Source organism: Hyaena hyaena, unplaced genomic scaffold, assembly GCF_003009895.1.
Source record: "Hyaena hyaena isolate Hyena2069 unplaced genomic scaffold, ASM300989v1 scaffold_215, whole genome shotgun sequence".
Lineage (NCBI taxonomy): Eukaryota > Metazoa > Chordata > Mammalia > Carnivora > Hyaenidae > Hyaena > Hyaena hyaena.
This window is the reverse complement of record NW_024080846.1, coordinates 35,410-62,023: the sequence shown is the minus strand read 5'-3', so window position 1 is coordinate 62,023 and position 26,614 is coordinate 35,410. Positions and strand designations below refer to the sequence as shown.

Genomic DNA, 26,614 nt, shown 5'->3' with positions numbered 1-26,614 from the left:
CACTTGAAAGGAAGTTCTCTGTCCATTTAAATGATAAATATTTATGACATACTCATTTCATTGTTGTATATAATACACATGAAATATACATGAAATATATGCATGAAGGATGAACAAAGTGTGTAATGGATATATACTTAACAAGCACCTGAATAATTTGTGCTCAGACCTTATCTACTAAGTTTGAAAGTGATGCCTCCTCTTTAGTTTTCATGAAGAGTTTAGAAGGGCAAGTTTTAAATTTTTTGTGAATATTTGATAGAGTCACCAGTGAAGCCATCTGACTTGGTCTTATGATTCTTGGGAGGTTTTGATTACTGACCCTATCTCCTTACTAGTAGTCAATCTATTCATATTTTCTGTTTCTTAATGATTCAGTTTTCATATATGCATTTCTAGGAATTTATCCATTTCTACTAAATTGTTCAATTATGGGCATATAATTGTTCATAATGATCTCCTATGAACCTTTGTATTTCTTGGTATCAATTGTAATCTCTCCTCTTTAATTTCTGATTTTATTATGAAGCCTCTCTCTCTGTTTCTTGGTGAGTCTAGCTGAAAGTTTGTCAATATTTTTAATCTTTTGTAAGAATTGGCTTTTAGTTTCATTGAACTTTTCTATTGGGATTTCAGTCTCCAGTTAACTTATTTCAATCTGATATTTGTTATTTTCTTCCTTCTACTAACTTTATTCTTTTTTTCTAGTTCCTATAGGTATAAAATTAGATTTTTTGAGAATTTCTTGTTTTTTTGAGGTAGGTCTATATTGCTATGTACTTCCCACTTGCAGCTGCTTTGCTGCATCCCATAGATTTTTGTTATGTTACATTTAAATTTTCATTTGTCTCAAGGTACATTTTGAGTTTTTAAAAATCTCTTTGTTGACCTATTTCTTATTCACTATCATACTGTTTTACCACCACATACTGAATTTGTACTTTTTCTAGTTTTCTTTTTGTAATTGATCTCTTGTTTCATAACTTTGTCAGAAAAGATGTTTGATATGATTTAAGAAGTCTTCTTAAAAGTACTTAAAATTATGAGACTTCTTTTGTGGCCAACACATGATCTAAAATGGAGAATGTTCCACGTGCACTTGAGAAAAATGTGTATTCTTGTGCATTTGGATGGAATGCTTTGTATATATCTATTAATCCATCTGGTCAAATATGGTTTCTTTTCTTAGAAAAATAAAGTAATAATAATTCTAAAATTTCACAAGTCTACATTAATATATTTTTAAAGGTGTGTGAAATTGTTTTTTTCTCTATAAACTTTTATGTAAGCTCCCATTAGTTAATGTGCTTCAGTAGAAGAATATAGTTATTCTTCACTTACATATAACACCCAGGAGTCATCACAAGTGCTCTCCTTAATAGTTATCACCCATTTAATCAATCCCTCACTCTCCTCCCCTCCAGCAATCTTCAATTTTTCCTCTATAGTTAAGAGTCTGTTAATGAGTTTTGCCTCTTTCTTCTTTTCCCTCTATATTTATCTATTTTTTAAATTCAACATGTGAATGAAATCCTTGGGGTGTATGTCTCCATTTCTCAGTACCATAATGGACTGTACTGCAGTGCTCAGGAGAGATAAAAGGGCAGGCCTATCATCAGTTCATTGACACACCTTAGCCAACATATATAGCTTTCACTATATTTGGATGAAGCCCTATACCCTTGCCCTGTTTATTTTTGAAGGAAGTAGTATCTGAATTCAGAGAAGGTGCCAAAGGTGTTGGGTCAATGCTAATCCAAATGTATTACGTCAGACAGGGAATTGAGGCCCTCTTGTCTTTCTTTTACTTGTCCACAGTAAAGCACAAGGGTGGCCAGGAATAGTCCATTGTCATGGCCCAAATATTTAAGTACCATGGGTTTTCTTTAGGCCAGTAGTGAGAATTTCTCCCAAAGGCAGACCATTAATGTTCTCACTGGATTCCCTCTGGCTTAATATCCAGATCTACATGAACTTATGGCTCAGACTTCAATTATTGGCTGATTTCTTTATCTTCTTGCCCTTGACTTGCATGGAATTTTGTTTGGACTTTGCCAAGTTATACATTCTGGAGACTTTGTTGCCCAGTTTTTTAATAGTTTCCTAGACACTATTCCTGGAAATAAGAGGAAAATCAGGTGTCTCTGATAGGCTGATTGCACTTTTTGAATGAACTGATTTGGGTGACTATTTCATCATCTGAGTACTCTTAGTCTTTATTAAAAATCTAGGACAGAGTCAGAGTGGACCTAAGGGAAGTGGTAGCTTGACCTGCTGGACTTCAAGGTATTTATTGGAAAACGGAGATTCATTATGGATAGACCAGTTTTACTATGTCTATAAAGACCTACTGCAATAAGCCCCAAAAGGCTTTTACATTCCCATTCTTCATGTACATGTCATTAGCCAGATTGGTCATTGACCAAATGAACTTGGAGAATGAGGTTAGTTCTTAAGCGACAATGACTTCCTAGACTTCAAATCTAGCAAAACTAGCATAGATCTCTAATCTGGTAGTTGGATGAGGTAGTTTTTATGATTTTATCAGGTTTTTGCCCAAGTATCTAATTTCTTTCCTTTCTCTTGCATTGTAAAACATAACTCAGTAAACTTTGGAGTGATTAACTGCTCTTTGTCACTTGAATTTTACTATCTATAACTGTGGCCAACATCTGAAGGAAAGTAGATTCACTTTCTTGATAGTGTAGGTGAGTGAACAACAACCATAATAATGTTTTGTTTGTTTTGTTTTTTAGTATTACAAGATCACCATTCCCCACTGATGGAACTTATCAGGAGTCTCAACAATGATAGTCAAAAACCACTTGTCCCATTGTCACTAAAGATGTCAGTACCCAATTCTGCTTCTGTCTGCCATATCTAGCCAAATGACCCATAGAACCCATCTTTGTTGGTATCTAGAAATGGATTGTGAGCTTGTCTTTGGTTTTCAACAAAAAGATTTACGATGTGTCTAGGTGGACTTCATTATGTTTATTTATATTTTTTTCCTTCTGACTTGCTGATGTTTTTGAAATTGAGTGATGATATACTTAATTAGATGGGGAAAAAAAGATATAAGACATTTACATTACTATAGTTTCCCATACCTCCTTAAGTAAATCCTATAAGAATCTAAGTTTCTGATTTCTATCATAACTCATTATTTTTGTCCCCTACTGAACTTTATATGAATGGATCATAGATTATGGGTATTTTTGATTCTAGAATATTTTCCTATATTCATTCACATGATTGAATGTATCTGTAGTTCAATGTTATTTGTTATAGAGTAGTATTTCTTTGTGTGGATATTCCTTGGAGTGTTTATCCATCAAATTATTAATAAACATTTGGATTATTTTTATTTGGGGCTATTATGAAAAAAGGTCCTAAAATATTCATGTTCAAATCTTGGTTGGACTTATGTTTTCATTTCTCTTGGGTAAATATCTAGAAGTGGAATTGTTGAGTCACATGTTAGTTGACTATTAAATCTATAACAACATGCCAAACTTCTTTCCCAAATATTGTAATATTTTATATTCCAACCATTTGTGTATGAGAATTGTAGTTGTTGCTTATCCTTATCAACTTGTTATTGGCAGTCTTTTTTCATTTTAGTCATTTGAATTTGTGCTGGTATCTCATTGTGTTTTTAATTTGTGTTTCCCCTATGACTAATTATACTGAAAAGTGTTTCATACAGTTATGGGACCATTCATATGCTTCCTTTTTGAAGTGTCTGTTCAGACATTTTGTACATATTTATAAGGTTTGATTTTTTTATTAGGTAGTTATAGAAATGCTTTTTCTAAAATAATGTTTCCTTATTTTTGAGAGAGATAGAGGCAAAGAGAAGGAGACACAAAATCTGAAGCAGGGTCTAGGCTCTGAGCTGTCAGCACAGAATGTGGGGCTTGAACTCAAGAACCATAAGATCATGGCCTGACCTGATGTTGGCTGCTTAACCAACTGAGCCACCCAGGTACCCCGAGAAATTCTTTTAAAAAATTCTTTTTAAATGTTTTATTTATTTTTGAGAGAGAGATAGAGACAGTGTGAGCAGAGAAGGGTCAGAGAGAGAAGGAGATAAGGAACTGGAAGACAGGCTTCAGTCTCTGAGCTAGCTGTCAACACAGAGCCTGACGCGGGGCTCGAACCCACGAACCGTGAGATCATGACCTGAGCTGAAGTCGGTCACTTAGCTGACTGAGCCACCCAGGAGCCCCTAGAAATTCTTAATATAAACTATATGCAAGTCTTTTGCCAGATTTTTTCTCAGTATGTGGCTTGGCTTTGTATTTTCTTAATGATATCTTTCAAAAAATCAAATTTTTAATCGGATAATATTCAGTTTATCATTTTTTTCCTTTTATGCGTTATGCTACTTGTACCCGATCTATCCCATGGTTGTGAATCTTTCTCATAAGTGTTCTTCTAGAAGTTTATTGATTTTAGCTTTTATATGTATATCTATGACCAATTTTGAGTAATGTTTGTAAGTTAAGAATCAGGATATATTTTTTCTATATGTATATCCAATTGTTCCAGGCCCATTTGTGGAAAAGCTATATTTTTCTTGGTACTTGTATTGAAAAAAAGTTTATCACATACTTTGTGATCCATTGTTTCATGCTTCTACCCTTATACCAATACCAGCACTCCTTACCCTAACTCATAAAATCAGGGGAAATGTGTAAGTAATAATGTGCAGCTATGTAAAATTTTCAGCACACTAGTAATAAAAATATTAATATTGAAGCAAATATAAACATAGTGATTTGTGACTATCCACTTTACTAATTTTTAAATATTACTATCAGTCTTGTGACATATCACTCTTTTAACCTATAGGAAGAAGGAAATGGAAGTATATTATGAAAAGCCACTAATATTTTTGTGCTCTAGTATCTAATAATTTCTAGCATTTACATTTAATATAAGGTCTTAGAGTAAGAAAATGACAAGCTTTTTCTTTGAACATTGTTTACAATAATAAAATGTCATAATTTAGAACCTCTATTCTGTTACATCCATAAATTGATAAATATTCTGAAGATGATATCTTGAAGAGATTCGGTAAAATAGAAAAGTACTCATGATATAATAAGTGAAAAACATCTAAGAATTTAGACTGCATACATTTATGTATTCCTATAAGATTGAAAGAAATTGCATTGAGTTTTTTATAGCTCAGTTGCTTGAGCATGGAGGCATGATTGATTTCTTTACCATTTTTTTTCCTATGCTGAAAATATAACTTTAACTGAAGTGGTGTTAAAAGTAAATACAGAATGGGGTGCCTGGGTGGCTCAGTCGGTTGGATGTCTGACTTCGGTTCAGGTTATGATCTCACAGTTCGTGGGTTCGAGCCCCGCATCAGGCTCTGTGCTGACCCTTGCTCAGAGCCTGGAGCCTGCTTCGGATTCTGGGTCTCCTTCTCTCTCTGCCCCTCCCCCACTCATGCTCTGTCTCACTCTGTCTCTCAAAAATAAATAAATGTAAAAAACAAATTAAAAAAGTAAGTACAGAAGTCAAAGTCATACTAGGATTGTAATTAGCTCAGGGAAATATTTTGTATATTTTGACAATAAATACAGTTATTTCTTTGATTGAAAATTCCTATTATTTAACTTTTCTCTATTTGCTTTTAGAAATGCAGTCATAAAAAATGCTGCGATCCTGTAACTTGTACTCTAATCGGAAATGCAGAGTGTGGCAGTGGACCATGCTGCGATAGAAGAACTTGCCTGGTAAACTTTCAAAATAAAACTTGATTTCTTTTCATAATTTTTTGTGCTATTGTGTGTCCATTTTTTAGAGCATTTTTTAAGCTTTTTTTTTACACAACTTTCAAATGTGTAGCTTTATGTACCAGATTCATACATAATTGATTTCTAAGTTCAGAGGATGTACGTAGATCTTTTTCAGCTACCTTAGCTGTACTTTTCATTGCATTGGTTTTAGTCTCTACTCAGGACCCATCCAGTTATTATTCAATATCAATTCCAAATTATTTGGGTGCTATGAATTTCTCTTGGTCATACCTGAATGTAGCTCTTATGACAAAATTAAAAACAAGGCATGCAACACACAGTTGATGTACAATATTTGAATAAACAGACAATAATAACAATAATAATAATCTCTCATTTTGAAAGTAGCAGAAAAGGGGTCCATGTAGAATAGCCAGCAACATGTAGCATGCCTAATATTCAAGTTTATCATTTCAAGGGACCACTGGTCCTGGAATTGAATTGAATCCTGGACTTCCTTTGGGAAATTCCCCCTTCAAATTCCTTCATTGTCACACCTGAAAGGAGACTGAGTAAGATTTATCTGTTGGGGATTGCTTCATCTTGCCTTTTTTGTGTCACTTTCAGGAGTCAACGACAATCGTAAAATCTGATTAGAGATTTGCTGGGTTCTCTGTCAGTGAAATCTCTCCTAATGTCATTCTACTCTGTTCTGTGTATGTTCTTTTTCACTCTTTGTGCTAGTAATTAAAGCCACTGGTCACTTGTCTTCAAGGAGTCAGGGACAGAGTTTCTACTACTTAGCAATAAACCTTATTGCTCTTACCTTCACCAGGGCGCTCACCTTGTCCTTTGTCTCCAAATCAGCAGGATTGAACAGATAAGGCTTTTCTACAAAGGCCTTTGTCCTTTCTCCACAACCCAAAGGGTAGTTCTTTAAAATGGGGATAATTCTTACATTTGGTAGAGCCTTTAAAAAAATTAGAGTGAAGAAAGACATCCATAAAACTCACCATTTTCAGGTGAACAAGTTAGTAATATTCAGTATATTCACAGTGTTGTGCAACAGCCGCCTCCATCTAGTTCCAGAAAAAGTTCGTCACTCAAACAAGAGACTCCTGGAGCATTAAGCACTTGCTCCCCTTTCTCCCTTCCCCTCAGTCCCTGGCAACCACCAATTTGTTCTGTCTGGAGTAACCTATTCTGGATATTTTATATAAGTAGAAACAGAATATGTGACCTTTTGTGCCTGGCCTTCTCCACTTAACATAGTGTTGAATATTCATTCACCTTGTAGTCTATGTATCAGTGCTCCTTTATATGGTTGAAAATATTCCATTGCATGAATATACCACAATTTGTTAATCTATTCATCCATTGATGGACATTTGGGTTTTTTCCAATCTATTTCACTTGCGCTTTCAAGTAAAATAATAATTTGACTTTAAGTAGTTAAAATGCAATACAAATGGAAATGATAGAAATACACCGTTCTTGATTAAATATTTTTACATTTTTGGTTTACTACTTTAAAAACTATATTTGTTTTCCTTTGTCTCACAGATAGCCGAAAGAGGACGTTTATGTAGGAAAAGGAAAGATCCATGTGATTTTCCAGAATATTGCAATGGAACATCTTCGGCTTGTGTACCTGATGTGGTATCTGCTGATTTACAGCCATGTAATAATAACACTGCCTATTGCTATAGGGGAATATGCCGAGATCCAGATGTACAGTGTGAAACATTATTTGGAAAATGTAATATTTGTATCTTTTTTCTGGGGTTCATTTTCAAACTATATTTTTCTAAAGTCAGTAATCCATCCTGTAGCCATAATAAAGGGTAATGTTTGTTTAAAAATCCAGATTTGAAAATAAAATTGTTAATCAATATGACTTCGAACTATGTTGAGGCAAAATAGGCCTAGTAAGTACAGAACCAAAAAAAAAAATCGTACATTAATGAAATTTCACATTATTGGCGCAGAGGGAAGAAGAATTGTAGATAAGAGAGCAAATAACTGCTTTCTTAATCATTTCTGCCCTTGACACAATTTTCCTATTCTCAAGTGAGTAGTTTTTAGTGTTCATCCTTCTTGTATAGCCAGTAGATGACACTACATATTTATAGTAGATGACATTGGGCATTGCTGTTGTCAGATGTTTCTATATTAATTTACCACTTTTATTTTTTTAAGATTAGTAATTGTAACTATTTATATTCTCAGTTGCTAAAGTTTCTACTTACCTATGTTCACAAGAAGTGAATTTTCAAGGAGATGAGTTTGGAAACTGTGGTAGTACGACTTGTGATTTTCGGTGTGTATTCAGACTACTTACTATACCTTCAAAATTTTTTAATGTTTATTTTTTAGACAGAGAAAGAGAGATTGTGAGTGGGGAGGGGCAGAGAGAGAGGGAGACACAGAACCTGAAGCAGGCTCCATGCTCCAAGCTGTCAGCACAGAGCATGACGTGGGGTCTGAACCGACAAACCATAAGATCATGACCTGAGCTGAAGCTGGCCACCCAACTGACTAAGCCACCCAGACACCCAACACTACTATACTTTTTTGAATGCATGTGGTGTGTGTGTGGGCGCACGCCTGTGCGCGCGTGCGCACATGTGCAAAAATAAGTTAATATGAATGAGCGATGAACCTAGAATATACACATGAATTTATTTGTTATGCTTCATATGTTCTGAGTAACTTTGGTGTTATGATCTGAATAACATTTTGAATTATCTTCATTTTGAAATGTTAATGACTTAATAAATATATTTTATCCCTAAGTGACATACGAATAATTTTTTCTGCCTTATATTGCCAGGGATATCCTTTGTGGAAAGATAGTTTGTCACTGGACACATTCACAGATAGTACCAAGAACAGTTTATAATGTTCAATATACTTACCTTGGAGGCCATATATGTTTGTCAGCATATTTAAGAAGTGAAGCAACATCTTCATTGAAGGATTTAACTAAAGTGTATGATGGCACTATATGTGGTGAACGGAAGGTAAATACAGATTTTATTTTATTCCATATATGATGTGTGTGTGTGTGTGAGTGTCTGTGTATGAATGCGTTTGTGCATGAGAAAGAGAAAAAGAAAAGAAAGATAGGGAAGGATGAGGTCCAACATGGCAGTCTGGGAAGACTCTGAACTCATTTCCTGCCTGGACACACTACATCTTCACTGAGATATTGAGCAGTTCCTCCTAGAGAGAGAGGAAGAGAGAGGAAGATTTATGATTTTTCATTTATAAATAATCTTACAAATTTTAGTTACTGTATCATGATCTTAAGATTCAAAGGACAGAATTTCTTTTAGTCAAAGAAATGCTTGCTTCACTATCTGTCATTCTTTTAAGTTTTGCTATAGATATTTAAACTTATTTTTTCATACTTAAGAATCTAAGCCTCTTTGTTAGGCCAGGATCTAATCTGCAAAGTTTGTGTAAACAAAGAACAAAAAAGAATCAGATAATATGCCAAAAACAAAGTAGGTCAGAACACTCTGACTAATAAGAACAACAAAGAAAGGCAAAAAAAGAGCCAAGCCAAGAATTTGATTTTATGTATATAATTTGGCCTTCCCACAAGACACAATAATTAAACAGAGTTTAAGCTTTGTTTATTTTTTTCTCAAAAATTTTGAGAAATAGAATAAATGATTTTTAAATTGGTACCATTAAAAAATTAGTTGACCGGGGTGCCTGGGTGACTCAGTTGGTTAAGTGTCTGATTCTTGGTGTCAGTTCAGGTCATGATCTCATGATTCGTGGGATTGAGACCCTTGGGACCCTCACAGGGCTCTGTACTGACAGTGTGGAGTCTGCTTGGGATTCCCTCTCTCCCTCAGTCTCTGTCCCTCCCCTGCTTATAGTCTCTTGCTCTCTCTCAAAATAAATAAATAAAAAGTTTTAAAAAACAGTTGACCAAAGAAAAAAAGTAAACAGTTATCTCACATTTTATTAAAATATTTACATTGTGATATAATACTTTAAGAAATGAAAATTAAGAGGAAAATGGAAGTGGCTAGTAAACTTATCTCAGAACGAGAAAAGACATTCTGACATAAAAATAACAGAAACATATTAGTACTGACTACGTTACAAAGTAATATGTTATCTTTTCAAAGACAATCTAAACTGAAAAAATACTATAAATATGACAGAGTAAATGCATAAATTTATTGACTAATTTAATCTTTCATTAATACACACTAAAATGGGGTGTGTGTGTGTGTGTGTGTGTGTGTAGTATAATTTGGTCTTTGTCCCTGATTTCTGGCATGGAGCGTCTAAATCCCCTTAGAGTTTCCTGTGTGATAGGAATGTTTTTTGTTATTTGTCCCCTCCCAATCAAACCTGAGTTTATACTATAGAGGTGACTTAGTGTGGGGCCTCTAGACAGCTTCAGGGTGGAGCTGATTCCTAGAAAGACCAAATGATTAGAGTTTAAACTTTTAGCCCCACTCACAGACCTTCAGGAAGGAAAGTGGTATGGCTGGAGTTTGAACTTTATAAATCTTTTGAACATTGAGATTCAGAGACCTTCTAAATTGATGAACAAATCAACTTGCTGCAATGATGAGATGTTTGGAGCTGTCATGGAAAGAAACTATGACTTCTTCCTTGCCCCTACTCCCAATATACCTTGCTCTATATATTTCTTCCATTTAGCTCTTGCTGAGTTGTATCCTTTATCATAAACTGATAAAAACAAGTAAAGTGTTTTCCTGAGTTCTGTGAGGCAAATGAGCAAATGAGCAAACCTGAGGAGAGGGCCATGGGAATCTCCAGTTAAAGCCAGTTGGTCAGAGTGTGGATGGTATGAAATTTGCATCTGGTATCTGTGAGGGGGGCAGTCTTGTGGCATTGAGACTTTTAAGTTGTGTAATCAGATTTTAAATCCAAATAGTGTCAGCATTGACTTATTGGAATTGTTGAACACTCAGTTGGTATTAGAGAAAACATCACATAATATATATGTATATCACAATATATGTGTATGTTAGGTATATGTGCACATGCACACACTTGCACACACACATCATTATAGATCAGTACAAAAAAAGTTATGAAATTGAACATATGACTAAGAAACATGAAAAAGTTCCACCTAACTTGTGATTAAATAAATACAAAGTAAATGAATATCCAACTATTATTTTTGTGTTACTTGGGCATTGAAAATAATATTTGATGTTGAGAAACAAAATTTACTATCATCTTAAAACTAGTATAAATTAGCACATGCTTTCTGGAAAGTGATTTAGAAATGTAAAGAGTTTAATATGTTAACATACTTTTTAAGCCATTTCTAATGTAATAATAAATTAATTTTTAGATATAGGAAATAGACATTTGGGTATAGAGCAATTATGATGTGTTACAATAGAGAATAAAATCAAAACACATTAAACACCAATTGTAGGTTGGCCAGATAAATTACAATATACTTTATTTCTACAGTGACTTTTATAAATAACTGTTAGTTACATGGATATATATTTCCCTGAAGTCAAGGGAAAACCTACAAAACATGCATTTTTGCTGTTTGGATTGCACATGGAAAGTCTGTGGATTGTGATTTTTACTAAATATTGTGTTTTTGGCTTAAGCCCAGATTGTAGCATCCCCATAATTTTATGTCTTTATAGCTTTACAATGGTAACAAAATGAAATTTTTAGAAGAGTCTTTGCATCATAATATTGTGACACCGTTAGCATTTAAAGGCATTTATAACCTAGGAAGACTAAATAAAAGACATGCAAGACAACTTCTACACTAACGATGCAAAGTACTGCAAAGCATTACTAGACAGAGAAGATCTACATAATAGAGGGATAAGCCATCCTCATTTATTTCTAAGACTTAATATTGTTATGATGTCAATGTTCTCAAAATCAATTGATGAATATGATAACATCAAAAATCAATCTCCAGCAGATTTTTGTTTCTGTTTTTGCTTTTATTTATTTATTTATTTATTTATGGTGGAGAAGGAGATGCACTGCTGGTGGGGATTGAAAACTGACTTAAAGGTTTATATTAAAATGCAAAGGCCTAAAGTACAAAATGGCCACTAATTTTTTTAAGAAAGTTTTAAAAAGAGTTAACATATAGTATAATAATGGTTTCAGGAGTAGAATTTAGTGATTCATCATTTAAATATAACAAACACCCAGTACTCATCCCAATAAGTGCCCTCCTTAATGCCCATCATCCATTTAGCCCATCCTCCTGCCCAACACTCCTCCAGCAACCCTCCGTTTGCTAGTTTGCTGTCTGTATTTAAGAGCCTTTTATGGTTTGCTTCCCTCTCTGTTTTTGTCCTATTTTTCCTTCTGTTCTCCTATGTTCACCATTTTGTTTCTTAAATTCCACATGAGTGAAATCATATGATACGTCTTTCTTTGACTAATTTTGCTTAGCATAATACATTCTAGTTCCATCCACATTGTTGCAAAAGGCAAGATTTCATTCTTTTTGATCACCGAGTAATGTACCACTGTATATACACACACACGCACACGCACACACATGCCCCCCACATCTTTATTCATTCAGAAGAATGAACTTGGACCACTTTCTTACATCATACACAAAAATAAACTAAAAATGGATTATAGACCTAAATGTGACAGGAAACCATCAAAATCCTAGAGGAGAAAATAGGCAACAACCTCTTGGGCTTAGTCACTGCAACTTCTTACTAGATATGTCTCCGGAGGCAAGGAAAACAAAAGCAAAAATGAACTATCGAAACCTCATCAAGATGAAAAGCTTCTGCACAGTGAAGGAAACAATTAACAAAAAAGGCAACTGATGGAATGGGAGAAGATATTTGCAAATGACATATGGAATAAAGGGTTAGTATCCAAATTCTATAAAAAACTCACCAAACTCAATACCCAAATAACAAATTGTCAACATAATTTTAAAGAAGAAAATGTAAACTGAAAAGTCATACTACCAAATACCAAGACTTACTGTAAAGTTAAAATAAAGCATGCAGTATTTGTATGATGATAAACTGACTTCTAGACTAAAATAGAAAATATTATTTCAGAGGAACTGCAGTTCAAAATGTTTTAATAAGTACCTCAAAGAAAACTTAGGATGATACAGGCAAAGATTTCTTTTTGGCGGGGGGGGGGGGGTGACTTTGCAAGGCTGTGCCTGTTTTGTTTTGTTTTACAAATAGTTTATTGTCAAGTCGATTTCCATATAACACCCAGTGCTCATCCCCACAAGTGCCCTCCTCCATGCCCATCTCCCCCCTCCCCTCCCACACCCATGAGTCCTCAGTTTGTTCTCAGCATTCAAGAGTCTCTCATGGTTTGCCTCTCTCCCTTTCCTCCACCATTTCTCCCCTTCTTTTTCCCCATGGTCCTCTGTTAAGTTCCTCCTAATCCTCCTATACGTGCAAACATATGACATTTGTCCTCTGCCTGACTTTTTTCACTCAGCATAACACCCTCAAGGTCCATCCATGTTGCTACACATGGCCAGATTTCATTCTTTCTCATTCAGGCAAAGATTTCTTAAATGCTGCAAAAGGAGTTAAATATAAAGGAAAATATTGATAAATGTATTATGTGAAGATTAAAAATAACCAGGTAGAGATTTGGTGTTCTGGAATAATGCACTAGACATACTTTTCTATTGGGTAGAGTTAAAAACAATTTTATATGTAAAGCTAACATTAAGATTCTGAAAGCTGGGGAGAGAAAGGCAAGAGTAGGTAGGGACTTCAGAAACCAAGGAACAACATAGCAGTGAGTTTCCTTTTATTTTTGCCTCATATATCCCAACCTGGGTGTCAGCAAAGCTAGCAACTCAGAAGTGCCAAATGGGACAGACACGAAAAGAAGTCATCAAGGAAATCCTGACTTCTTTAGCCAAAGGAACAGTCTAGCAAACAGTACACTTTTAAATAATAACTGCTTTACTTTAACCAAACAGCATAGATAGAATTGTGGCCATACCTTCACTCTAATCAGGGTGATATGAGCAGAAGCTTAGTGGCGTCTGTCTTTCCCTGACCCTTGTAGTAATTAGGACGCCCTCTCATCTCAGGTGTTAGTGCAACCTATACTTCTAACCTTACCTGACAATAATGAGGCAATATCCCTTGCCTTTCTAGAACAGAGAACTGCTAACACAGGTTTAAACAGGATTCAGAATCTCATAATGCTCAAAATATCTAGATTTCAATAAAAAATTAATCTTCATACCAAGAACCAAGAAAACTCAATTTGAAAGAAAAACCTAACATCATTACACCAAGATGACACCAATACTCTTGAAGGAATGTAAAGAAGCCATTATTTATTAGAATATTAGCATATTAGCAATTACAAACATGCTCTTGAAACCACTAATGGAACAATAGAATGTTCCAGCACACAGAGAAAAGATATAAAAAAGAACCAGCTGGAAATTTTTGAAATAAAAAAAAATTATAGGGGCGCCTGAGTGGCTCAGTTGGTTAAGCATCTGACTCTGGGTTTCAGCTTACGTCATGATCTCACAGTTTTGGGAGTTTGAGCCCTGCATTGGGGTTTTCTCTCTCTCCTTCTCTCTCTGTCCCTGCTCCATTCACAAATAAATAAATATTTCTGTCTCTCTCAAAATAAATAAATAAACTTAAAAAAATAATTTAATAAAACTCAGTAATGGGCTTAGGATCAGACTGGAGGTGACAGGGAAAAGAATCAGTAAAGCTGAGGATAGAACCATAGAAAATACCCGATCTGAATAACAAAGTACACTGAAAAAAAACAATGAATAGAGCCTCAGGGATGTGTGAGATTATAGTACAACATAAAATACCATGAAACTGTCATTCTAGAAGAATAGGAGAAAGAATTAAAGAAGGGGAAAGTATGTGAGGAAATAATGTCTGGAAGCTTTCAAATTTGCCAAAAGGTGTAAACATAAAAATGCAAGAAGCTGAATGTCATATAGGACGGACCCAGTAAAATTCACAGTAGGATATAGCATAATTAAATTTATGAAAATTAAGACAAAGAATCTTAAAAGTAGGGAGAGTGAAATAACATCTCACCTTCAGGGAAAAGACAATTACAATGACATCTGAAATAAAACCATATGGGAACCAGACATACAAATGCCACAGAAGATTACTGTGCTGATTTGTCCCACCAGCTGTATGACCCCTAAAAGCTTTATAGATCACTCATCTTTCTAGCAGTGATTCTCTGCCTGGGAAAGTCTGATCATTAGCCTATGCCCAACTGGCCAATGTCCCCATGGAGGGAAAACAAGGGAATGAGGAAGGAAGGAAATAGAAGGAAGGGAAGGGAAGGGAGGAAGGAAGATTGTTTGTCTCTACTTGGTTCAGTAGGAGCTTTAAGCTAGCATGACTTTTTACTCCCACACCATTTCTAATTAAATTTAAAAAAACAAAAGCCTTAATTGGCAGCCTTTTCCATGTGACAGGGGTTTGTTACATGACAGTCTTCATTTTGGAAACTGGCTTTTAGGTCATGATACTTCACTGGATAGCATTTGAAAAGCCCACATTCTGTAGTCACCATTAATTTAATTGCTTTAGGAAACAAAATACCTTTCTAAATTTTCTCCCTTGAGATAAAAGTGTTGTGTGGGCGCCTGGGTGGCTCAGTTGGTTAAGCGTCCGACTTCAGCTCAGGTCATGATCTCACGGTTCATGGGTTCAAGTCCCGCATAGGCTCTGTGCTGACCGCTAGCTCAGAGCCTGGAGCCTCTTTCGGATTCTGTGTCTCCCTCTCTCTCTGACCCTCTCCTGCTCACGCTGTCTCTATCTGTCTCAAAAATAAATAAAACATTTAAAATTTTTTTTAAAAAAGTGTTGTGTTACATTTTGTAATTAAGGGAAAAGATAGGTGAGTAGTGAATATGAGAGCTAATTCTATGGTTTTGTGGACAGATTTCCATGGATAATTCTGCGTTTTAGCCACCTTTCCCTACCTGCCCTTTTTGGCTCTTCTTCTTCTGCTTTTCCTATTACTCAGGCTGCAGCTCATCCAGAACATTTGAGACTGATCAACCAGGCTCTCTCCTTTACCATTGTATTTGATGATGTGGCTTCCTCACTTTATTTTATCCATCAGTGGCCTTCTTTTGTTTCAGAGTCCCAGGAAGTTCTTAAATCTTTCATTTTCAAATTGCCTCTTTCTGATGCTTCTTTACTCACACTAATTAGGAAAAGGGGAGCTGTTGTGAGTGAATTAGAATTTTTCTGTGGTTATTTGAAAAATTCATCAAGGAATTATTTATTTGTTATTCTCCCTTGTTCAGTTGATTTCAGAATGATGGGAAAGGAAAGACTTCTTTACTTTACTCTCACTAAATGTGGGTCTTTTGTAAAAATTATCTTGATAGATAAAAAGAAACAGAGAAGGGAGAACTTATTTATTAACAGGAAGAAAAGTACATCTCCCTTATAAATCATAATGAAATTTTAAATAAAACACTCATATATTTAATACTGTTCTGTACCGGGTGAAGAGTATGCTGCATGGAGATAGACATTATTCCAGCAATGCAAGTTTGCTTAATATTATTGGATATGATAGAAAGCTTTCTGATTTTTTATTGATAAGACGTAGAAGAGGAGAAGTGATTCTAGTTCACATAGCTAGGCTAGGGAAGTGAATATATCTCAACACATTAATTTCAAACTTGAAAAGGAGTATATTTGGGACATTTAAATATCCAACACTGGATAAGCGAATCAATGGGTTAATGAATAAAATTAACTCCCTTTTTCTTACCTGGGACTATAAGAAAATATGCTTATATAATCCAGGCATTTCTCCTTAGGAAATATTTATTTTCTCGTATTGTTTTTCTTTTCTTTGAAACATGGTGTGACTGCTTTTAGGACACTGTTTGTGTCTCTTGTTCAAAGAAGGAAGTTTGTATATTAGTTTATATTCAAAACATCATCTCAGCCACTGCCCAGACTTAACTACTTTTGTAGCATCTCTTGTTTTCACTGTCATTACAAAAAAAACCAGCTGCAGGGGCGCCTGGGTGGCTCAGTCAGTTAAGCTTCTGACTTTGGCTTAGGTCATGATCTCTCGGTTCGTTGGTTCGAGCCCCGCATCGGGCTCTGTGCTGACAGCTCAGAGCCTGGAGCCTGTTTCAGATTCTGTGTCTCCCTCTCTCTCTGACCCTCCCCTGCTCATGCTGTCTTTCTCTCAGAAATAACTAAAACATTAAAAAAACAAACAAGCAAACAAAAAAACCAAAAGAGCCAGCTGCAAATTGATCCGTTTACTTGAAGGAAATTGTATCAGAAGCATGGGTCTTAACCTTTCCTGGCTTTTCCCCCTAAAGACAGCCCGATGAAATATGACTAGTTATTATTGCCTTAATGACAGTGTTTAAGGAGCACTAGAATGAAAATAGTTTTGTGGACAGACAATTCTGGTTTGTACAAAATTTTGTTATTCTTTCTGGCTTCATGAGAGTACGTTCAGTTACTGAACAAGCTGATATTCCTTCCTTCATGATGATGATTGATTAACGGTGATAGGAAATAATGTTTTTTAAGACTATTCATAATACAGTGTATATTCTATCAGATAACCTGAGAAAAGACAACATATAATTTTTACAGACTTCCCTAAAGATATTCAAATTAAATTAAAATTTGGGTAGAGGAATAAGCACTTAAAGTCCACATGAAAATGAATAAACAGATAATTTAAAAAAATATTTTGTGTTTAGTAAGCATTTACTATGTGCCAGGCACTGCTTTTGTTCCTTATGTCTAGCAAATTATTTCATCCTTATAACCTATATTTTAAAAATTTGTATCAATTGCTGTTCCAAATTCAAAGTTAGATAAGCTGAGTCATGGAGGGATTAAATAACTTTCTCTAGAACACATGTTGATGTGAGAGATAAGAGATATTGTCATTAAAGTTGGAAATAAATATGAAAATGATAACATTGATATTTAGCAGTGATCAATATGAAGCTCTGTGACTAAAGTAGTTCCTGCACTGAGTATTAGCTCTGTCAATAACTCATGCATGCCTTAAAGTAGTATATTTACTTTTTTCAAGTATAAAATGAGGATGGGGCTCCTGGGTGACTTAGTCAGTTAAATATCCAACTTCAGCTTAGGTCATGATCTCATGGTTTGCAGTTTCCAGCCTGGCTTTGGGCTCTGTGCTGACAGCTCAGAGCCTGGAGCCTGTTTCAGATTCTTGTCTCCCTCTGTCTCTTTGCCCCTCCCCAACTTGTGCTCTCTCTTTCAAAAATAAATAGACATTTAAAATGAGGATAAAAACATCTCTTTCACAGGGTCAATCTGAGTATATATTATAAAAATGCATAGAAAATGCAAAGACAGACCCTAGCTCATTACAAATAGTCAGTACAAATTGGCTGTTTTTGTTCTCACACCAATTAGTATCAATAAACTCACAACTGTGTTCCCTCAAGGGAAAAGTAGTATTGCATTCTCAAAATTTTATATGTAGTAATTATATGCCATTTGGACTCCCAACTTCTTTTATTAGAAGAAGTAGATGTTGTGAAATCCAGATTGGTGTGCTTGTGTGTATCTGTATCTATCTTGTGCATCTAATTTCTGTATCCAGTACAATTGCTCAACTCTTGACTTTAAAGATTTTTTGTTGGTTGTTTTAACATTTCAGTATTGTTTTAATGGATCCTGTGTTGATATAAGTGAGCACTCAGTAACAGCAAATTGTGACTCAGTAATAAATTGCAGTGGACATGGGGTATGTAATAGTTTCTCTATTTTTACACATAATGTATAAAATCCCTTAGTGGCTTTTTCCAGGATAGTAATAAGGTTCAGAATTTTTTGATATGGAAATTTCTTTTAGAAACTTGCAGTTAAATAAGGAAAATGGACTCCATTGCTTATACTTATGTACATGATTTCTGTGTTAAGATTATTAAAGGTCTCATGAGCTAATAAATTGTGAACTTTGTACAGAAATGCAGTATGAAACAATTTGTTATTACGTTAGATTAAGAGTGTGAAATTTTGGAAATGGGCTTATTGAAGACTACAAATATACTTGTATACATGCTTATATAAATTTCACTTATAATTCAATGTATGTGTACTGATATATATGTAAATACACACTTAATCTATTTATACTACATATAGTACTTATCATCTAGTATTTTTGTGAGAGCAGTTCCGTGTCCATTCAGATATCTTTTATTCTTTAGTGGCTTCAATTTATTTCCCTGTATGTCTCCTCCATGCTGTATTTGAAAATCCATTTACTGATGGACTTTTAGATAATGATAAAGTTTTACTTGACTAATGTTAATAATGGTGTAATGAACATTGCTGTACATTCACCTTTGTACAATTATCTGATTTCTTAAACTGCTAGCAATGAAATCAGATGGGCCAATCTTATGCAGCATTCAAATGTTCAGAAATACTGTGTTTTTAAGATACATTGTACCATTTTTGCTCCCACCTATTATGGATGAAAATGTGCATTTTCTCAAATTCTGGTGAGACTAGCTTCTTAGTTTTTAAAATGTCTTCTCACATGGTAAACTGTTGTTAATTTACAATAATAAATTATAATTATTTTTAGCCATTCTGACAGGTGTGAGGTGGTAATCCCATCATGGTTTTGATTTGTATTTCACTTATGATGAGTGATATTTTCATGTGTCTGTAGCCATCTGTATATCTTCTTTGGAAAAGTACTCATATTTCTGCCCATTTCTTCACTGGATTATTTGTTTTCTAGGTGTTGAGTTTGAGAAGTTCTCTATAGATTTTGGATACTAACCTTTTATCAGATAAAGCATTTGCAAATATCTTCTCCCATTCTGTAAGCTGTCTTTCGGTTCTATTGATTGCTTTCTTTGATGTGCACAAGCTTATTATTTGAAGCCCCAATAGTTCATGTTCACTTTTGTTCCCTTGCTTTTGGTGAAGCATCTAGTCAGAAGTTGCTCCAGCCAAGGTCAAAGAGGTTTCAAAATCCTTTAGGATTTTGATGGTTTCCTGTTTCACATTTAGGTCTTTCATCCATTTTGAATTTGTTTTGTGTACGGTGTAAGAAAGTGTCGCCCAGTTTTATTCTTCTGCACGTAGCTGTCTTATTTCCAAACACCATTTGCTGGAGACTTTTTCGATTGAATATACTTTTCCTGTTTTCTCAAAGATTCGTTGACAATCTAGTTGTCATATAGTTGTGGGTCCATTTCTGGGATTTTTATTCTGCTCCATTGATCTATGTGTCTGTTTTTGGTGCCACTGCCATTATGTCTCGCCGGAGACCAGCTCCAGCAGGTCCAGGGGTCCCTGAAGGATGGACGGTGTCAACGAGGGAGGGATGAGAGACCCCGAGATTCTTTCTGGTCACCAGGCAGGCATCTCTGTCCTGTCGGTTTTTGTGTCTTTATTTAAAGGTCCAATGACAACATGAGATCAAAAAAAGGAATTTTTACAATGGAAAACTCTTTGTGATAAGATGCTTTGAAAAGCATAGAAGAACAGGTTTTTCGGAAGTATTCTTGCAGAATCACCCCAATCATAGTGAGGTTGAGTACATCTTACAGCTAAGGAAATAACAGGATGTTCTTAGTGCAAAACAGGATGACATACATATTTGTTCTAAGTTAGTAACACTAGGATTAGGACATAGGCTAAGTTGTATACAGATAGGCTAGGAGTCATTCTGTCTGGCTCACAAAAGGATGAATGTTTTTGAACTGGTTAATAAGTTGTTTGTGGAAACCTTTTTGACTTGACGCTGAATGTGTAAACACCATGGAGGCCCTAAATGTGTCGGCCTTTGTTTTTGGGTTATGTTTTAGCTACTCTTATCTATCCTCATCCCAGCCACCAGTGTAAGGGAGGGTGTTTGCGGAAAGTAGGCCTTAGGGAAGGGACTGCCATACATCACCAGTTAGAAAAGGTGTAAGTATTAACTTAAGTTCTGCCCTTATCTGTTCCTTAACAATAAATTAGGCTCTTTGTCTCGGGGCCAGGCTCGATTGTAACTCCTGTGTTCTTAACTCCCTTTATTATCTAAGTCTTGGATCTGCAAGGCCCATAGGAAGAGCCTTTGACAATCATCCACAGAGCTTTCATCTTAAATCTCTTTTGAAAAGGCATGAATATGCTTTTCCTTATGAGGTATCTGTGTGGGGAATATCAGTCTGATTTGGAATATTGTGAGGCCTGGTCAATAGCAGCAGGCTTATTTCCAACATGAGCCAGTAGTAGCAGAAGTAGTAGCCAGATACCAGTTTTCATTTCTCATGGCAGGAGCTACCATGTGTGTCAACACTGCCATTTCCTTGCTGTGACTGTCATCCAGCTAGGTGGGTGCGGGTCCCAGCAATGTCTTGATAGCTACAGTCTTGTAATATAGCTTGAAATCTGGAATTGTAATGCCTCCAGTTTTGGTTTTCTTTTTCAGTATTGCTTTGACTATTCGGGGTCTTTTGTGGTTGCATACAAATTTTAGGATTGTTTGTTTCAGCTCTGTGAAAAATGCTGGTGTTATTTTGATAGAGATTACATTAAATGTGTAAACTGCTTTGGGTAGTACAGACATTTTAACAATGTTTGTTCTTCCAATCCACGTGCATGGAGTACTTTTCCATTTCTTTGTGTCCTCTTCAATTTATTTCATAAGTGTTCTATAGCTTTTAGAGTGTAGATATTTTACTTCTTTTGTTAGATTTATTCCTAGATGTCTTATTGTTTTTGGTACACTTGAAAATGGAATTGATTCCTTCATTTCTCTTTCTGCCTCTTTGTTGTTGGTATATAGAAATGCAACAGTTTTCTGCACATTGATTTTCTATCCTGTGATTTTACTGAATAAAATGTATTTCTTTAAGCAATTTTTTCTTGGAGTCATTGAGGTTTTCTGCATCGAGTATGATGGTGTCTACAAATAGTGAAAGTTTGACTTCTTCCTTGCAGATTTGTATGCCTTTTATTGCTTTTTGTTGTCTGTTTGCTGAGGCTAAGCCTTCCAGTCCTATGTTAAATAGTAATGGTAGAGTGGAGATCCTTGTCTCGTTCGGAACAATGACGATGACATTAGCTGTGATCCTTTTGATTCATCCACGAGATAATATTTATAGATACTTTATAGTTTTCCTATTTCTAGCACAATACATTTTGTATCTTTTTCTGGTTAAGCATGCTTTTTTTCCTTTTTGTTTTCCCCCATTTTTTGGGTAAAAGTTGGCATTTTTTAAAAATCTAGCACAATTCATATTATATGTCAGCTCCCACATTATTATTTCTAGCTTCACAATTTCAATAATTTTTATTTTTATTTATTTATTTATTTTTACACTGTTTGGTCATATTTGTACAAACCCAAATAAGAAACATAGTATTACAGTTCTTTATTGTAGCACATTAATTTGTATAGGGACTTCTTTTTTTAATATAGTTTATTGTCATGTTGGTTTTCATATAACACTGAGTGCTCATCCCAACAAGTGCCTTCCTCCATGCCCATCACCCATTTTCCCCTCTCCCTCAACCCCCATCAACCCTGTTTGTTCTCAGTATTTAAGAGTCTCTTATGGTTTACCTCCCTCCCTCTCCTTAACTATTTTTTCCCCTTCACCTCCCTTATGGTCCTCTGTTAAGTTTCTCCTGACCCACATATGAGTGGAAACATATGGTTTCTGTCTTTCTCTTCCTGACTTATTTCACTTAGCATAACACCCTCGAGTTCCATAGACATTGCTACGAATGGCCAGATTTCATTCTTTCTCATTGCCATGTAGTATTCCACTGTATAGATAAACCACATCTTCTTGATCCTTTTATCAGTTGATAGACATTTAGGCTCTTTCCATGATTTGGCTATTGTTGAAAGCGCTGCTATGAACATTGGGGTACATGTGCTCCTATGCATCAGCACTTCCGTATCCCTTGGGTAAATTCCTAGCAGTGCTATTGCTAGGTCATAGGGAAATTCTACTTTTAATTTTTTGAGGAACCTCCACACTGTTTTCCAGAGAGGCTGCACCAGTTTACATTCCCACTGACAGTGTAAGAGGGTGCCCATTTCTCCACATCCTTGCCACTATCTATAGTCTCCTAATTTGTTCATTTTAGCCACTTTGACCAGTGTGAGGTAGTATGTCAGTGTGGTTTCGATTTGTATTTACCTGATGATGAGTGACGCTGAGCATCATTTCATGTGTCTGTGGCCCTCTGGATGTCCTCTTTGGAGAACTGTCTGTTCATGTCTTCTGCCCATTTCTTCACTGGATTATTTATTTCTCAGGTGTGGAGTTTGGTGAGTTCCTTATAGATTTTGGATATTAGCCCTTTATCTGATATGTCATTTGCAACTATCTTCTCCCATTCTGTCGGTTGCCTATCAGTTTTGTTTATTGTTTCCCTTGCCGTGCAAAAGCTTTTTATCCTGATGAGGTCCCAATAGTTCATTTTTACTTTTGATTCCCTTGCCTTTGGAGATGTGTCAAGTAAGAAATTGCTGCAGCTGAGGTCAAAGTGGTTGTTTCTTACTTTCTGCTCTAGGGATTTGACGGTTTTTCTGTCTCACATTCAGGTCCTTCATCCATTTTGAGTTTATTTTTGTGTATGGTGTGAGACAGTGATCTAGTTTCATTTTTCTGCATGTTGCTGTCCAGTTCTCCCAGCACCATCTGTTAAAGAGGCTATTTTCCATTGGATGCTCTTCTCTGCTTTGTCAAAGATTAGTTGGCCATACATTTGTGGGTCCAATTCTGAGTTCTCTGTCCTATTCCACTGGTCTACGTGTCTGTTTTTGTGCCAATACCATACTGTCTTGATGATGACAGCTTTGTAGTAGAGGCTAAAGTCTGGAATAGTGATGTCTCCCGTTTTGGTTTTATTCTTTAGTATTACTTTGGCTATTTGGGGTCTTTTGTGGTTCCATACAAATTTTAGGATTGTTTTTTCTTGTTTTTATAATAATGCTGGTGCAATTTTGATTGGGATTGCATTGAATGTGTAGTTTGCTTTAGGTAATATTGACATTTTAACAGTATTTATTCCTCTAATCCATGAGCATGGACTGTTTTTCCAATTCTTTGTGTCTTCTTCAATTTCCTTCATAGTTTCCTGTAGTTTTCAATATACAGATCTTTTATATCTTTGGTTAGGTTTATTCCTAGGTATTTTATGTTTTTTTGTGCAATTGTGAATGGGATCAGTTGCTTTATTTCTCTTTCTGTTGCTTCATTATTGGTGTATAAAAATGCAACCGGTTTCTGTTTGTTGATTTTGTACTCTGCGATGTTGTTGAATTCATGGACTAGTAGACTATTCTACTACATCAGACTTCTGATGGATTTTCTTCTGTCAGATTTTCCATGTAGAATATCATGTCATCTGTGAAAAGTGAAAGTTTGACTTCATCTTTGCCAATTTTGATGTCTTTTATTTCCTTTTGTTGTCTGATTGCTGATGCTAGGACTTCCAGCACTCTGTTCAACAACAGTGATGAGAGTAGAAATCCCTGCCATGTTCCTGATCTCAGAGGGAATGTTCTCAGTTTTTCCCCATTGAACATGATATTAGCTATGGGCTTTTCATAAATGGCATTTATGATGTTTAAGTATGTTCCTTCTATCCTGACTTTCTTGAGGGTTTTTATTAAGAAAGGATGCTGTATTTTGTCAAATGCTTTTTCTGCATCTATTGACAGGATCATATGGTTTTTATCTTTTCTTTTGTTAATGTGATCAATCACATTGAATGATTTGTGAATATTAAACCAGGCCTGTAACCCAGGAATGAATCCCACTTGATCATGGTGGATAATTCTTTTTATATGCTGTTGAATTCGATTTGCTAGTGTTTTGTTGAGGATTTTTGCATCCATATTAATCAGGGATATTGGCCTTAGTTCTCTTTTTCCGCTGGATCTCTGTCTGGTTTGGGAATCAAAGTGATGCTGGCTTTGTAGAATGAGTCCAGAGGTTTTCCTTCCCTTTATATTTTTTGGAACAGCTTGAGAAGAATGGGTATTAACTCTGTTTTAAATGTATGGTAGAATTCCCCAAGGAAGTCATCTGGTCAAGGCTTTTATTTGTTGGGAGATTTTTGATAACTGATTCAATTTCTTCACTAGTTATAGGTCTGTTCAGCTTTTCTATTTCTTCCTGTTTGAGTTTTGATAGTGTGTGGGTGTTTAGGAATTTGACCATTTCTTCTAGTTGTCCAGTTTGTTGGCATATAAGTTTTCATAATATTCTCTGACAATGTCTTGTATTCTGATGGATTGGTTATAATAAATCTATTTTAATTTGTGATTTTGTCTATTTGGGTGCTCTCTCTTTTCTTTTTTGAGAAGCCTGGCTAGACGTTTATCAATTTTGTTTATTTTTTTCAAAAAATCTTCTCTTGGCTTCATTGACCTGTTCACAATTTTTTTGTGAGAGATAAGAATGAGAATAGGAAGAATATATATGAATAGCAAGAACTGACTTAGAGTTAATCATGGCAATGCAGCAGTGCTGGTCTTGGGAGAGGAGGCCATCTGTTTCCACAGTATCTATCTGGCTTCTGTAAAAAAAGTAGCTACCCAGCACAGATGGGCGTGGTTTGGTGTAGACGGGTCCTGCCTTCACTGTGGGCCCCTCCTACAAATCCTTGAGGCCTCGCCTTGGTAGTTGTGGGGAGAAAAATGGTGACACCCTAATCCCTTCTCCTAGGACCAGGTATCCCAAATCACTCCTTTGGATCCATCCTCACTGTGCTGTGGGCACAGATGAGGTGGGCCATCTCCTATGTCCCATGCCCAGCCCAGCCAGGTTCCAAGCTCTCACTCCGCGCATGTTAATGATGGCCCCTGAAATGTAATCCAGAGCCACAGCACTTCAGGGCAGGGAACCAGTTCCTCCCAGTGCCTATTGTGCCCCTGAGGTACCCCTGAACCTGGAGGGAATGCCCCTTGTCCCCTGGGACGAGAACAGGGCAAACAGTCCAAAGAAAGCCCCACAGTTAGAGATGGGATCTCTCTCTGAAAGCCCTGCAGTTAAAGATGGGATGATAGGATTCCTCTCCATCCTGGGTCAAAGTTTTTATCTTGTTCAGTTATAGTCTTGCATATCCCCAGCAGCTCTTTCTCTTCCCTTTGTCTCTCTGCAGAAGGAGATCCCTCCCCTCTGTGCCTCCATGTCCCAGCCTATTTTTATGTCCCCCAGTTTGCAATCACGCACCTATGAGGTTGTCTTCCTAATAGACTCCATCTCCTTTCCTCCCAGACTCTTGGGGTTCGGAGTCCTTTGGCTTCAGCCCTTCGTTGTTTGAGAGATGAGGGCAGGAAGTATGGAGCCCCCTTCTTCTCTGCCATGTTTTTTTCTTCCCCCTCTATAACTTTTTAGAAGAATGCATTTCAGTTGTATCAGAATGTTATCTATTTTTATTTCAAAACACAAGAGACCAATAAGAGAAAGTATCTATGACATTGAAAAGATATTTCATTGACATTTATATATTAGATTTTATTTTAAAAATTATTTTCCACATGAAAATACAATCAAAGCTACCTAAAATATGGGAAATTATCATATTTTAATCACTTACATTATCTAACTGTCACAAATAATGCATTTAATTTTTACCATGTACATAAAGTGTTCTTATTTTCTGTTTGGTTCTGGTTTTAGGTTTGCAATAATATGTTTAATTGTCACTGTGATGTTGGATATTCTCCTCCAAATTGTTATCCAAAACCATCATCACCAGGAGGAAGTTATAATGATGGGTATTGGCTTCCAGAAGGTTAGTATCTAGATGAGTGTGCTTCAGTAGTTTTGTGTACTTATAGAA

General features: G+C 35.7%; 1 protein-coding gene across 5 annotated transcripts in view; it reads left to right on the top strand.

The window, feature by feature from the left end:
* The window catches only part of LOC120238687 (A disintegrin and metallopeptidase domain 3-like), a 121,808-nt gene that overhangs the window by 64,655 nt on the left and 30,539 nt on the right, over positions 1-26,614 (top strand). For 3 of the 5 annotated variants that reach the window (XM_039242588.1, XM_039242587.1, XM_039242591.1), the window contains 6 exons: positions 5,658-5,756; positions 7,323-7,518; positions 7,989-8,079; positions 8,593-8,782; positions 18,456-18,542; positions 26,452-26,566. In XM_039242588.1, coding sequence (XP_039098519.1) covers positions 5,658-5,756; positions 7,323-7,518; positions 7,989-8,079; positions 8,593-8,782; positions 18,456-18,542; positions 26,452-26,566 — 778 coding nt within the window. The remainder of the gene's footprint in view (positions 1-5,657; positions 5,757-7,322; positions 7,519-7,988; positions 8,080-8,592; positions 8,783-18,455; positions 18,543-26,451; positions 26,567-26,614) is intronic. The other 2 variants (XM_039242589.1, XM_039242590.1) reach the window with 2 other exon arrangements.